General features: G+C 38.0%; 1 protein-coding gene across 1 annotated transcript in view; it reads left to right on the top strand.

Annotated features, from left to right (window-relative positions):
- rev3l (REV3 like, DNA directed polymerase zeta catalytic subunit) overlaps positions 1–15,103 on the top strand; it is a 57,968-nt gene that overhangs the window by 16,480 nt on the left and 26,385 nt on the right. Inside the window, 10 exon segments of the mRNA XM_051137781.1 lie at positions 4,391–4,465; positions 5,049–5,209; positions 6,506–6,623; positions 6,708–6,802; positions 7,638–7,742; positions 7,846–7,930; positions 11,154–11,278; positions 13,880–14,008; positions 14,391–14,622; positions 14,925–15,067. Coding sequence (XP_050993738.1) covers positions 4,391–4,465; positions 5,049–5,209; positions 6,506–6,623; positions 6,708–6,802; positions 7,638–7,742; positions 7,846–7,930; positions 11,154–11,278; positions 13,880–14,008; positions 14,391–14,622; positions 14,925–15,067 — 1,268 coding nt within the window.

The following is a 15,103-nucleotide window of genomic DNA, read 5'->3' as shown; positions in this document are numbered from 1 at the left end:
AGCAATAAAGTGCTAAGACAAGTCTCAGTTAGCCTAACACAGTACACATAGCAAGGTTTTGGGGACTGATGAATGGGGAATCCCTACCAAAGCGCCACAGAAGCTCAGGTGGCATTTACACACATGGATTAACCCCTTTTCCGGGGATAGCAGAGGGAGTCTGCTAGGAAGACACTGGCTTAGAGCTATACTGTGGAAGAATACATTTATGAGATTCCGTCAGGGTCACTGCCTATGACACCTATGACACCCAGTCTTCTACTGGTATTCAAGACTACATAAAGTGAAGGCCTGTCGCCAGATGCTCCACCACATCTGACTGCAGATAGTGATGGAGGAGTTCGACAGGGTCTGCAAAATGTGATGTGTGTGTGTTTTTGTTTTTTTTTTTCCCTGGAGCAAATACCACAGTGTGATATAGCAAGCTGACACTAAGCCAGGGCCTCTCTGTGCTTCTCCCTGTTTGAGGCGAGAACACAGGAGGATACCGGCCTGAGCACCAGGTCCCCGTGTAAGCACAACTGATCCAGAGACTGTGCCAGCATGAGTCAGTCTTCGAGACATGAACACTCTGTTCTCTCAAGGGAACAAGAGCTGTCTCTGAAATTTTTGTAGCGACGTGGGGAATCTCCTCATGCACCTCCGGGAGGAATGACACTGGGGCGGGGCACTGAGAAGCAGCGTGGGCAACCCATAGAAACCAGTCATCCAACCTCGAGGACTCTGGACACTGTGGAGGTTTCCACTTGAGCATGACCCTCTCTGTGGCCTCTCGGGCAAGCATAGCTTTCATCTCTAGATCTTATTCAGGCATTGCCACTGTCCCAGAAGGCAGCAGCACAACCAAATCTTCCCCCTCCAATGCTGCAATCGATTTCCGATCGTCAGGGGGAACGCCAAAGCAAACTATTGGTATGCTCTAGCTGCCGAGTACAGTTGGAGTGAGGGACCCTGGGAAGTTGGTTCCTTGGAGGGGAATTACTCACAGTCACTGTAAGGCCACCTAGGCACCTGCCCAAAGTAGCTCTCCCCTTGATCTGTCCATTAGGAGCACTAGATCTGGGCAGAGGTTCCAGTCTGGTCCACATGCCAAAGTGCGTTGGCTCAGTTTTTATGTGAAGTTTACATCTGATGTCAGCATTTAAACAGCTGCTTTTTTTTCATTTGTACATTTTGTTGAAAGATATTCAAGTAAAATAACCTTCTGGGGTCTGAGGGTGTTTTGGCACCCTGGAGAAATTTTGACATGCCCTGATATTTGTGCTTTTTTTCAGTATCTTAACATATTATTGGCTAAAGTCTGATTACATTGTAATTAGCACCAACTGGGCTACAATACATGTTTGTGTTTTGGAGAAAACAACGTTTATGCGTGGTTAGTGAAAAACTAAAATTAAGTCACTGAAATAAGGCCATGAAACACATTCAGAACATTTGTTCACAAGAATGGAGTTTTAGATTATTTGTATTTTATTTACAACACAGTATAATCTAAACATACAAAATGAATGTCAAAGGCACATTATTGACCACACTGATCTAACCACAGTGACGTGAACAGACTTTGTGTCATTCCTGAAAACTGTTTTCTGAATTCTGTTCAACAAGTGAAACAAGTAATCATACCTGATATTTAAGTGATTGCTGCTGCTTTCCATGGAATCAGAAAACCAAACTCATCATCAGTGTTGTTGAACGTCTGATGTTGGTACAGCACTCTTCATGTGGCATTCATGTAGCATTCATCTGTGGTGCAGGTATCAGATCACAAAAAAAAAAAAAAAACATCTGTGAGCATGTTAATATCAGGAGCATCTGTAATATATACACACCTTATGATTTTGTAGTCATAGACACATGCATGCCTTGTACTATCGTTTAAAAAAAAACTTTTTATATCTGAGAAACTAATTATTACTGTTTAGCATGTTAAACATCTATTCACGGACAGAGTATTTAATAATAAACTCATTACTTTTATATCCTATTATTATACGATAAATAAATAAATATGATTTTATAGTCATAAACACAAGCATGCTTAGTATGTATTATACAATACAAAACATTTTATGTCTGGGAATCTAATTTATTGTTTAGCATGTCATAAACATATTTGTGAACAGGGTATATGACAGTAGTTTTGTCTAAACATTCTTAGACTCTATCATTCAGTGTTGCAGTGTAAACACTAGGACACTTATTTTGCATCATTTTTATTTTATAGAGCATTAAAAAACATCTGGCTGTCGTGATACATTTCGATGCAATGACATGAAACATACTTCATAACTTTTTACTTGATTACACATGTAGTCAGGAATTATAGTTTGGAAAAAGTCTACCTACTATAATGTGTACAAGTTATGTCACAGTAAAATAATGTACGTAGGCTAATAAAAGAAAGACTTACTCATGTAAATGTAAACTCCTTCGGTGGATCTCGCAGTGCGTCGCATTGTGCCCTTCCTCTGAGGGAAATATAAATCTTACTCCTCACAGTGCAAGTAGCCGAGATGAACAATGAAGACAAGTCTCAATGCTTTGTTTACGGTGATGTGGGTGGTACGCCGTGTGCGCCTCACATGGATGCTTATAATATCAAAAGCGAGAAAGGCTGGACATGGCGTTGGTTTCATACAGATTACTTTAACACAGGATATTTGTTTTTATTTAAAAGTAGACATTTCAAGCTTTCTATGGATGTGTCTCTCATGTCTCTGTGTGGAGTATTCACTGAGTTTTAGTTCATTTTAGTGACACATTTCTAAATGATGATCACAGAGACCAACGCGGCAGACTGCACACCCTGTTTGTTTTCTTCTGCACAAAACCACAGAGTAGTGTTGTTGTTATTACGTGGTTTTTTTGACCCCAGAGGGTTAAGACCCAGTATCACATTACACTTTAAATGTTCTACTGTTGTCACTGATGAGCAATGAATTAAATTAATTGGACATGATTTGAAAAGATTAACCTGTCTATGTAAGCTGTAACATCTGAAAATGCATATCCGATCAAAAATTAGGCTAAAGGTCAAAATAACAGCTTCAGAGCTTAGAAATAGGATTGTGCCAAGGCACAGATTTTGGGAAGGCTGGGTAGATTGATCTGATTTGAATTATAAAATTAGTATGTTTGAGTTAGTGAAATTAGGCAAGTAGGGCAGTGTTTTTGTGTTGTACAGTTGAAATTCAATCTCAATACACTTTATTTAGCACTCTTCGTGACCTTAAAATGAATAAAGCAATTGTTTGTTACACACGTTATGGCAGTATTTGAAAAATCACCTAGCACTATAGTGAAGTGAAGCGGTCACTGTCAAGATCCAAAACTGGATTTGAGAAGTAGAATTGGAGCTTGAAATGAGCAAATTAACATGAGTTTTTAATATGTCTGTAATCTGCGGACAGTATGCTTTACAAAATGAGTAAAAAAGAAAAAAAAAACGCCAAGCTTTACTGCCAATAATAAAATATTAAAATAAAATGTTAGGAGAAGGAAGCTGCCTTCTTAAGCTTCCAAATGTATATACTGTAATTATAAGTTCAAATATGTTATTTATTTATTTATTTATTATTATTTTTTTTTTTTTACATGTCATGAGCTCATATGGATACGTTAGCAAGCAAAAACTCATTCAACAAAAGCACTTACATGTTCTTATCACACCCCATAAAACAGTTCTGTATATGCACTTCATACTGAGTTTTTTTTTTTTTTTTTTTTTTTTTAAACATGTCATCCTTCAGGAGCTGGACAACCTGTGCAACCTGATTGTGTTGCAGACATTGCCCCTTGCTACAAGCACTGAAAAGGACCCTAACAAAAAAACAAAACTAAAGCCAAATTAGTCAGGAAGGAAAAGGAGAGAGCTATTGTCTATGGCCACCACCTGCAAAGCCATTCCCATTTTTGGGGTTGTCTCGCCGTTGCCTCTCCAGTGCACCTATTGTTACATTCATTTGCACCAAAGCAGGTGAAGCTGGTTCACAATCACTAATGCTTCGTAACCCTGATCTTTAATTGACTTTTCTTTTATTTTAGAGCTAATTTTAGAGCACTTACTAATATGAGTCACAGAGCTCTATGATTATGTTTGTGTAAGAGCTCTGCAAATGCATACATAGTAATTATGGAGTTCTACAGTTTAAATATAAAACTCTTACGTCTCTTTGATATGTCTTGTTGTTGCCCCAACCTCACGACCTCCAGTAACCTGTCACTCATTGCAGCAATGGCAAATTACTTTTTTCATTTGTGTGATTCCGACTATTTGGCTATTATGTAAATAATGCTATACAAAATTAATCTTATGCAACAACACAGGGGCACAGATTGTGGACGGGAAACATTTGGATATAGATCTGACCATCTCTTCCTTCCCTAGGCCTTTCTATGGATTCCATATGAAAGAAAAAACCTTTATGAAGATTTACCTGTACAACCCACAGATGGTCAAAAGGTGAGTCCTAACAATCTGCTATTTGTTGTTTCTGCATTCACATTCTGCACATACTGCATTCACACTGTGTTGACTGCTTAGTTTTGTTTTAACATCAGATGTTTGGTCCCCTCTGAATATACTCAACATTAATTTTGCATCATACAAGTATTTTAAGATGCAAATACAAAAAAATCAGAGCCTTTAAGATTGATTGATCGATTTATTTATTTAATTTTGTATAGAATTAGTAGCAATCCCCATTTGTTGTGGCATTAGTGACTAGCACTAGCTGAGCTGAAACTCAAGAATTTGTTCAGGATCATTAAAGAGTCATTACAGTGCACTGGATAATCTTTTTGTTTGTTTGTTTGTCATGTAACATTAATGTTTCACATTTTAATTATCAGAAGTTTTCTTGTGCTGTACTAAAATGGGTATTGCAATTCATGAAATTTCACTTGTATTGGTATCTGCTACTGAAAACTTGCTACTACTAACCTTTGTTGATTTGGTGCCAAATGTTTTGTTTGTGGTGGGTAGAGGAGTGGTATATCATGATGTGATGGGTGTTGCTGATTGTTTGTGTGCTTTCATTTTGTAGGGTGAGTGAACTCCTGCAGGGTGGAGCTGTCATGAATAAGAGTTTTCAGCCCCATGAAGCTCATATTCCCTTCCTGCTGCAGCTCTTTATTGATTACAACCTCTACGGCATGAACATGCTCAGTCTTGCTGCTGTTAAGTTTCGAAAAAGCCATGCAACAGGTAACACACACAGGCACACACACACACACACACACACAAGAGGTAGCCAAAATCTTATATCATAGTGTAACACCAAGTCAGTTAAACAACAAAAATATCATTCTGTCTGGTGATGAAGCATTAGTGATTGTGTATCAATTTCATCTGCTTTGGTGCAAATGAATGTAACAACAGAGAGGCAACCCCCAAATCTAATATCGCAAGTAATTTTTTGCAATAACGATATATATATATATATATATATGACTTAGCAAGTGGACCCACAGTTGTCTTATTCATATTGCCTACAGTGTTCACAAACTGCCCGCTTACACTGTCTGACCAACATGTAAAACATCAGGATAATCAACTAGTCCAGCAGTTTAAAAAGTACACTTTGTAAAATATATCAAAGTTTTACTTTAAAAGCACAGTTTAAGAAGTTATTAAAACTGTAATTTAAAAATGAAAGTACACATTTTGATATTGACTGACATACTGACATAAAGTACTTGATTTTAATTTTAAGTGTAGTGCATTTTTATTGCATTAAAAGCAAAGGTTTATATTAAAGTTTCAATAGAAACATACAATTTTAGTTTACTGTGAATGCTTGTCATTACATTTGCCAGTACACTTATATTTCAAAGAAAAGAAGCAATTATGAAATTACATATATGACCCTGGATCACAATGAATAAATAAAGCTTTCCATTTATGTATGGTTTGTTAGGGCCATACTTGGCCGAGATACAACTATTTGAAAATCTGCAATCTGTACAATGGTCTAAAAAACACTTCGCCTCTTTGCTAATTAGCACACAAAATACCATTGGTATACTACGTCTGCCGCCTCACCGGAAGTTGTACCGACGTTCTTTTTTTACAGTAGCAACCCCGGAAACTTGTGGATAGCATCACTGTTGAAGAGTAATTAACTGGTGAAGTGGATTTACATATTGTATGTTTAATGAAATGTATAATGTGCACTGTAATGTTCGAAGTGGATGTCATAACAAATGCCAGTTGACATTTAGACAGGATGATTTTAAAATGAACATTCATAAATCCATACAACCTTACCTTTACACTGTGGAAATAGAAACTGGAAGACAAGGAGAGAATAATTTTTAAACGACAAACCTGTTCACAAGTCAGATAGAATCAAGCACGGAAGTCAGCAATAAGACAACTCACTTCCTCACTAATTTGTCATGCATTATATACAACTTATAATAATGGTTCTCAACTTGATTACATGTAGTTTTTGCCCACACCATGCACCTTTATTACTACTTGTTTTTGATTCTGTATTAGGAGAGCATATGTCAAATAGAGGGAATAGCCCCAGCCCATGGAAGAATCCCTGCTCGTCTAAACTCAGTGATGGCGGGCTGAGAGATACAATGCGGTGGGAGGATGACAACATACCAAGGTGTGTGTATGTGTTGTTGCTATACATCAGTACATACCAGTATTGTATGCCATTTTGTTTCATGTGTGAAATGTGTTTTTGCAGTTCTCTGATTATAGAGGAGGTGGAACGGATGAGTTTGTGTGAGCTGGAGGTTGATGCCGTGGCTGCTGATGTTCTTAACCGCCTAGAGATTGAGAGTAAGAATTGGTTGATTTGATTTGATTTGATTTGGTGTGTGTGTGTGTGTGTGAGCAAATCTCTGTTTACACTAGGTAATGACATGATTGCATAAATTAGTGATCACTGTTGTGTTTATAAAAAAACAAAAACAAAAAGTAGGCACACTTTCAGATTTTAATTATACTACATGCATTGTGTAACACAACTTAACTTTACACATTCTTGTACTAAATTTTGTGATAAGATGAGCAGCCACACATTGCTGACAGAAGAACCTGAACTAATGCATAAAATGATTATAATGCAAGGTAGTCACACTTTATTTTAAAGTCCAATTCTCACTTTTAACTAACTATTAGCTAAGACTTTTGCTGCTTAATCATAGTAAGATAGTTGTCAAGTTTAGATATTGAGTTGGATTAAGAGATCTAAATATGGTCATTCAGAATAATAACATTAATGTGTGTTGTATGCATGTATGTGAATATGCAGCTAGTTAATAGTGAGAATTGGTCCCTAGACTAAAGTGTAGGGTTGGGTATCAAGAACCAGTTCTATTATATAACCAGTTCCAAATTTCCAAGAACCGGGTATTCGATAAGATTCGTGCATTTCGGTTTAAACGTTAATGAAATTGGCTGTTGTGTACTTTCCTAGTATTAAGCACTTTCACCCAATATTTGTTGTGCTGTCATGTATTTCTGCTTGTTAGAAAAGCAACATGGTAAAATCAGGCTCTGTTGGAATTAACTCTGCACGTTACGTTTCTCTGGATTTGGGTAGTCTATTTTGTGTATTGAATTTTATGAGTATGCTTATTTTATTTTGTTATTTTTTTTGCATGTTGTTAAGATCAGATTGGGAAAAATCCTGGTCTCCAGGCTATCTGGGATGATGAAAAACTGCGACGACAGGAGAGATGTCAAAGCTCTAATATAGATGTGCCTGAATCACAAGGTGAGAGGAGCTCTTGTATGGAGACTTTTTCTTTTTCTTTTTTCTTTTTTTTTGCAACACCACTATTATTATTTACCATGTTGTGCAATGGCTTCTGTTTCAGATCGAGGCTTTGTAGAGTTTGCAGAGAGTGAAAAAATCTTCATGAAGAGATTCAAGGAAATTCTCAAGGAAAATGAATTTGACGTGTGAGTGACGGACAAAACATTGCAATGCAATGTCTTAATCACTACCCATGGTTCTGACAGCCGTGTAGAAACCACCCCTGTGCCTCTGGCTGCTTTTACACTTAGCATTAATGTGTCAAGTCTCACTAGCGCTCCACAGCCTGGTGTTCTCCATCTCTCTTCTGGCAGTTCAAGAGAGAGGGTGCAGGGTTTTGCGTGACGTTGTCCTGAGAATGCAGATGGCTGGATTGTTTACATTACACTGAGATCTGATCACAATGTGCCTTGGCTACCTCTGGACCAGGACACGCTGGTTGAATAACATTCCGATCAGAAGCACGTTTACACTCGTCTTTTTTTGATGTGTATGTGGAGAACATCTGGATACTGGTCGCATGTTGTCATTTTGTCAGAAAATGCAGCCCTTCTTTCAAACAATTTTTGCATTGCAAATGTTTTGGTACTTGCATGTTTATTTAAGTCAATACAGAACCCAAAAAATGCACTGGACAAAATTGTTGGCACCCTTAACTTAATATTTGGTAGCAACCCCTTTGGAAATAACTGAAATCAATCGCTTCCTGTAACCATGAATGAGTTTCTTACACCTCTCTACTGGAATTTTGGACCACTCTTCTTTTGCAAACTGCTCCAGGTCATTCAGATTTGAAGGATGCCTTCTCCCAACTGTTGTTTTGAGATCTCTCCACAGATGTTCTATGGGATTCAGATCTGGACTCATTGCTAGACGTTTCAGAACTCTCCTGCGCTTTGTTTGTAACCATTTCTGAGTGCTTTTTGAAGTGTGTTTTGGGCCATTGTCCGGCTGGAAGACCCGTGACCTCTGGTGGAGACGCAGCTTTCTGACACTGGCCACTACGTTGCACCGCAAAATTCTTTGATAATCATCAGATTTCATTATACCGTTCACGCAGTCAAGGCATCCAGTGCCAGAAGCAGCAAAGCAACCCCAAAACATCTTTGAACCTCCACTATGTTTGACTGTAGGGACTATGTTTTCTTTGAAGGCCTCATTTCTTTTTCTGTAAACACTGTCATGATGTCCTTTACCAAAAAGCTCTACTTTTGTCTCGTCTGTCCATAGAACATAGAAAGGATTGTGGTTTTGTCACATAAGTTTTGGCAAACTCCAGTCTTGCCTTTGTATCAGCAGTTGTGTCCTCCTGGGTCTCCTATCATAGCGTCTCTTTTCATTCAGATGGCGACGAATAGTGCGAGCTGACACTGTTGTACCCTGTGTCTGCAGATCAGCTTGAATTTGTTTCAAAATTAATCTGGGTTCTTAATCCACCATTTGAACAATCCTTCGGTGTAATTTTTCATTAATTTTGCTCTTCCGTCTACGTCCAGGGAGGTTAGCTACAGTGCCACGGGCTGTAAACCTCTTGATAATATTGTGCACAGTGGACACAGGAACATTAAGATCTCTGGAGATGGACATGCAGCCTTGAGATTGTCCATGTTTTTCCACATTTTTTTTTCTTTTAAATCCACAGACAACTCTTTAAACTTCTTTCTTTTCTTCATCTTTCTGACATACAACACAAAGGTTGAGTCAACTTTTCTCCATTTTAACTGGTTGCAAGTGTGATTACTATATTGCCCACACCTGTTACTTGCCACAGGTGTGTCTAAATACAAATTACAGGAGCATCACATGCTTGAAAAGCAATTATTCTTACAATTCTGACAAGGTGCCAATAATTTTGTCCAGTCCATTTTTGAGTTTGTGTATGAAATTTTATCAAGTTTGACTTTTCTTCTCAGTCTTTTTTTTTTTTTTTGGTGTTGCAGTGCAAACAAAAACAAGCATGTGAATACCAAAACATTTTCAATTGGAATAATATTCTGAGAGAAGTGTTCTGTGTTTTCTCATAGATATATATATTCTATAAAAATGATGATATATATACTGGTAAATATTTCTTAAAAATATACATGAATGTGCTTGCATTTATATATACATAATTACACACAGTACACACATGTATTAGGCAAACTTTTACATTCAGAAATAATGTAGGCTAAAATGCCGGTGAAGCAAAATGTTTACAAACCTTACAACACACAGTTATTAGTTTCCTTCTCTCCACAACAAATCTTATGAAGTTAAGGCTATGCGATTAGGCTATAAAAACATCAGTCGCGAAAATTGTCCACGTGCGTGAGCACGATCACAGAAGTGTTGCAGGTGTGTGTGATCTGTTAATTCCGTCTTACACTATCCTTGGTTAAACTTGCACCGGTGCATTGCCATTGTGACATATCTATGATGAGTTCACAGCTGAGCGTGGCCATTTCACTCGTTGGATGCATCAGCCGTACAACTTGAATTCGTGATTGGTTGACAGCAATCAAATATTAAATGGAACAATAAAATAACATTATTACCCGGTTAGTGGCCATTTCAAATTTTCGATTCTGTTCGGAACTATTGTTTCTGTTTCTGGTTCTGTTCCTGTCAAAATTTCATTTATTATCATTTTTGTTCCCTGAACCAGTCCTGGGAGCAACATTTGTGGTAGTGAGGACAGTCAGTCACCATCTCTCTGCTACCTGAAAGCAAAATTACACTTGAGGAGGGGTCAAGGCCATAATAACCATAATAAGTCTACACAGACCGTCCATCATAAATAAAAATAAAAAAGGCAAAACTTTCTTTCTTTCTAACCACAAAACAAAACTTGAAAACAAACAAGGAACGAAAATGGCAGCTGTTTCAAGTTTAAAAACTTCCAGGTTTAAAGAGCAGAATTTAATTATAGATTATAGTGGGGAGAGTAGACAACAATATTACACAGTAGTCAATTAGGGGAAAAATTAGTTCACAAACAAACATTAATAGAGAAATACAACAACATAACACCAATCAACAGGGTATGTGCACTTTAGTCCTCCACACCCAAGTTGAATTAATCAGCTCAACTTTTATCTTGGGTCATCGTTAATGGCAACAAGAATAAATTGGCAATTATAAACTCCACCCAACATGATGTCAGTCTGAGGAAAAAGAGAGAAAATTAAGGAGCAAAATACAAACATGCCTCTCACACATCAAATGTATCACATACAAATAAAAATGAAAAATCCGTCTTAGGATGTAACCCAAACCCACACACACATAAACCTCAGGGTTGATTCAGAGAACTGGGGGAGAAGGATGCTACATTAAATTGCTTGAAGGTAGGCAGGCAGAGGGCTTAAAGTTTATCTTGTTTTGTAGGACTCAGACTGGATCTGAAGTTGACACTTTCCCTGAGCTCTCACTCTATCCTACTGTGCTTAGCCAAGATGACTTACCTTGCATACCTGCTAGCCAAGTGGATGTGCATCAAGATGCATTTAAAGGTAAGGTGTCAATTAACCACTTGAACACACATGCATTTCACGTGGTGTGATTTAAAAAAAAAAAAAAAAAAAAATTGTATAATTAAAAAAGTCATGCCAGGGGCTCAGTTATGATATAACAAATATGTGAGGGTTAATTACTGATTTCTAACTGTTGGAATATTAAAAGTCTATAGCAGGGTTAACAGCTCCATTGCTTAATGTTTATTTTATTTTTTTAATAACTTATCATAGTAATAACATTGTTTTTCATTTTAGGATTAGAATGTATCACTAAAATTGTACGGCCACAATTTTGTTTAATAGATTCTTACAGTTTGTATACAGCACAAATTTTGCCTTTAACAAAATTAAAGTCCCACTGTAATTTCTTGAAATGCACAGCGTTATTCAATAAGTGCATCTCAGTCAGCTCCTTGGGTCCAGAGCATGTGAGTCATTGTATTGTGTATAAAAATATGGGCACTAGTTAGGACGCTGGTTCGCTACACATTAGGACAGTGATTATTCGGTGTCCGGCGACATGACTACATGCAAAGACTATAGAAGACGTGTCACTCGTATAATTTTGATTGGAAAAAATGCAACACTCATTATGGCCACGAAGCCCTGCCTTCTTAATGAAAGAGCCAGTCATTGATTAGTGAATCTTGAACTAGGGAGCTGATTGCGATTCACCCAATGTGTTGATGTAATTTCCACTGAAACAGGAAGTTTGGGTGGGACATTACGAGCGGCTCATCCTCTTTTTAAAAAAATAGCCAATAGCATCTCCCTTGCATCACAGCCCGACAGGGCATTTAAAGGGTTAGTTCACCCAAAAATGAAAATTAGTCCATAATTTACTCATCCTCCAGGCATCTTAGGTGTATATGACTTCCTTCTTTCAGACGAATCCAATTGGAGTTATATTAAAAAAAAAAATCCTGGCACTTCAAAGTTTTATCCTTGCATGGGCAGGTGTTTCTCCTCATCAGTCCAACACAAGTCCAATAAAGTGCATCCGTCAATAATAAAAAGTGCCTCACACAGCTCAGGAGGGTGAGTAAAGGCTTCCTGTAGCAAATCGATCCATTTTTTTTTTTTTGTAAGAAAAATATCCATATTTAAAGGGGTCATCAGATGCAAAGTGATCCAGTTTCACCTACAGCAGAAGTGAGTATAAGGGATTTTTTATGAAACTTTGCGATCACCTTTCCTAATAACGTGCTAGTTAGCAAGTTTAGTGGCTAAAGTAAACAGCCTCGTCACTCCACAAAGAGAAGAGAGGGGTGGAGCGAGCCGAACACATAAGAATCGCTTTAATCTAGCTTGTGCTGGCTGGAGACTCACCAGCGCATGCGCAACACCTACGTCATCCGCCCGGAGCTGCTTCCAGGTACGACCAGCTGGCACAAGCTAGGTTGAAGTGATTATTACGTTTTAGATGTTGATTTTTTTTTTTCTTACAAAAACCCATTGATTTGCTACAGGAGGCCTTTATTCACAAGACTGTGAACCTGTGCTTTTGTTTTCCTGTATGCTACACTGTACTACACTGCATTTGATTGTTTACACATTTAACAGGCGTGCAGTATTATTTATCTGCCTTTTTTACTGATGAGTCTACTGTGTATTAAATTATGAGAGGCATTTCCCATTTTGGAAAGTTCCACTCAAAAAGACTGAAACTGAAAGCTTCAAGGTCCCACCAAGGCCGGACCACCTCCCAAGAACCCTTGTTTGGTTTTTGTCTTTTTCACGATGTGTAGTATGAGGCAGTATATGACACCCAATCATGTTGCACAGGTAGTCTAGCTCCTCCAGGATGGCACATCCACGGTCTCAAGAGCTTCGAGGCGATACTGGGAGAAGGGCTGTTATACAAGGAGAGCTGGACTGGGCCGTAGCAGGGCTACAACCTAGCAGCAGGACCGGTATCTGCTTTGTAGTGCAAGGAGGAAAAGGAAAAGCACTGCCAGAACCCTAAATGACCTCCAGCAGCCTACTGGTGTATATGTTTCCGACCAAATGGTCAGAAACGGACTCCATGAGGGCCCAACATCCTCTAGTAGGACTCACAGCCCAGCATCATGCAGCTTGATTGACAATAGGCAAAGAACAGCAGGAGCATGCCCAGTTGTTGTCGGGAGTGCTACTGGCACGTGGGGGCCATAGGCACTACTAACTTGAGGCTGAATTACACTATACACAACTCTTTAAATCAGCCCAGATTTTGAAACACTGGGTATCATACACTTACCGACTGAGCATCATATACTACCAGACTTTAAAGTTTTTCTTATCACAACAAACTCGCATAGAAATGTGTGCCTTGTTGGTAGGAGACGTATGACAAATGAAACCAATGCATTCTAAAATTGTCTCAAAATATCAAATGTTTGATATCCTCCAAATGGATGCAATCATAACCTGAAGTTAAAAAAATCTCTGTGAGAAAAAGTCTGTGACCATCATACACCAAGCGATTTCTAATGAAATCTGTCAACTCAAATCTGCCGACTGGCTCTGACTTTTGGCAACTAGTGCAATTTTCTTATGTAATTGTTATTGTCTTATTAGTAATGTCTTATTAAAAATGTTTCTTTTTTTATCATATAGACACAACAAGGCATGGTGGGAAAGATGCTGAGGTGGCAGTTGTTGATGAAGAGGCCATTTTGAGTTTGTTGGAAAACAGTCAGACCTTCCTCCCTCTTTCTCAGAGATCCAACCAATCAGCAATACTCGGTACTGAGATTATCACTACTAATGTGTTTCCACAAGAACACAACTTTTACCTTTGTTTATAAGTTTGAATTTCTTATTACATTGACTAGATTTATTGTTAAAAAAAAAAAGTGAACTTCAAAATACATTCTCCTAAAACAACTCTTAATATCTGTTAATGTCTGTTATATGCTTTTTAAGCAAACTCATGTTTTAGTTATTGATACTATAAAGCACATTTACAGATGAAGAAAAAAATGTTTTTTTTTAACAATACTTTGTGTACATCTTTTTATATTCACAATGTTGTTTTTCATGTGTGTACATATGCATTTATACCTTTTTTTTTCTTGTACATGTTCTAATCATATTTTCAAATACATTTTCCACAATGTTTTAACAGACAGCAGTCAAGATCAGGCTATGGTTGATCTGTTGGAAGCGTTGGCTGATGATGGGTTTAGAGCCGACAGGTCCAGAGCAGTGTCCCAGCAGCTGTCAGGGATTGCTAGCTGCATCTATAACAGTGATGATGAGGAAGCTGGGCCTGAGCTGGAGAAAGAAGAGTCAGAGCTCAGTAGAATCATGTCACAAAGATGGGACTGTGACATGCCAGGACCCTCTGCTAGGCAAAGGTCACTAGACTTCCCAGTTTTGGAATTGTCTGTTATATGCTTTTAATTCTTCTTTGCATTATTATATAGTTATTGTTTTTACTATATTATACAGTTATTTTTAAATAGTTATTATATGGTTAGTCAACTTCATTTGAGCAGGAAACTCAACTTATTAAACCTTTTGTAACAGGCATTCAGAATAGATTTCTTAGGAAAACAGTGGCTGGTCCACAGCAGATGGTGCCTGTGTGATGTAATGCCTGGCAATTATTTTATTTAGTGGCATGTTTAATCATAATCTGCATTTCCTTCCTGCACAGATTATGTATGAAAGAAGCAAATGAAAGCTCCAGCGAAGACCAGCTGGCCTCATCAGATGAAGAGCTGTATTGGAAGGGAAACAGCGCTGTCTTTACTGATATGTCCATTCCACAGTTGGATGGAGCTGCAGATGAGAATAGTGGTAAGCAGGATTTTAACAAAAAATGTAATGAGCTGC

The sequence above is a fragment of the Labeo rohita genome, chromosome 20 (assembly GCF_022985175.1).
Source record: "Labeo rohita strain BAU-BD-2019 chromosome 20, IGBB_LRoh.1.0, whole genome shotgun sequence".
Lineage (NCBI taxonomy): Eukaryota > Metazoa > Chordata > Actinopteri > Cypriniformes > Cyprinidae > Labeo > Labeo rohita.
This window is presented reverse-complemented; position numbering and strand designations above follow the sequence as displayed.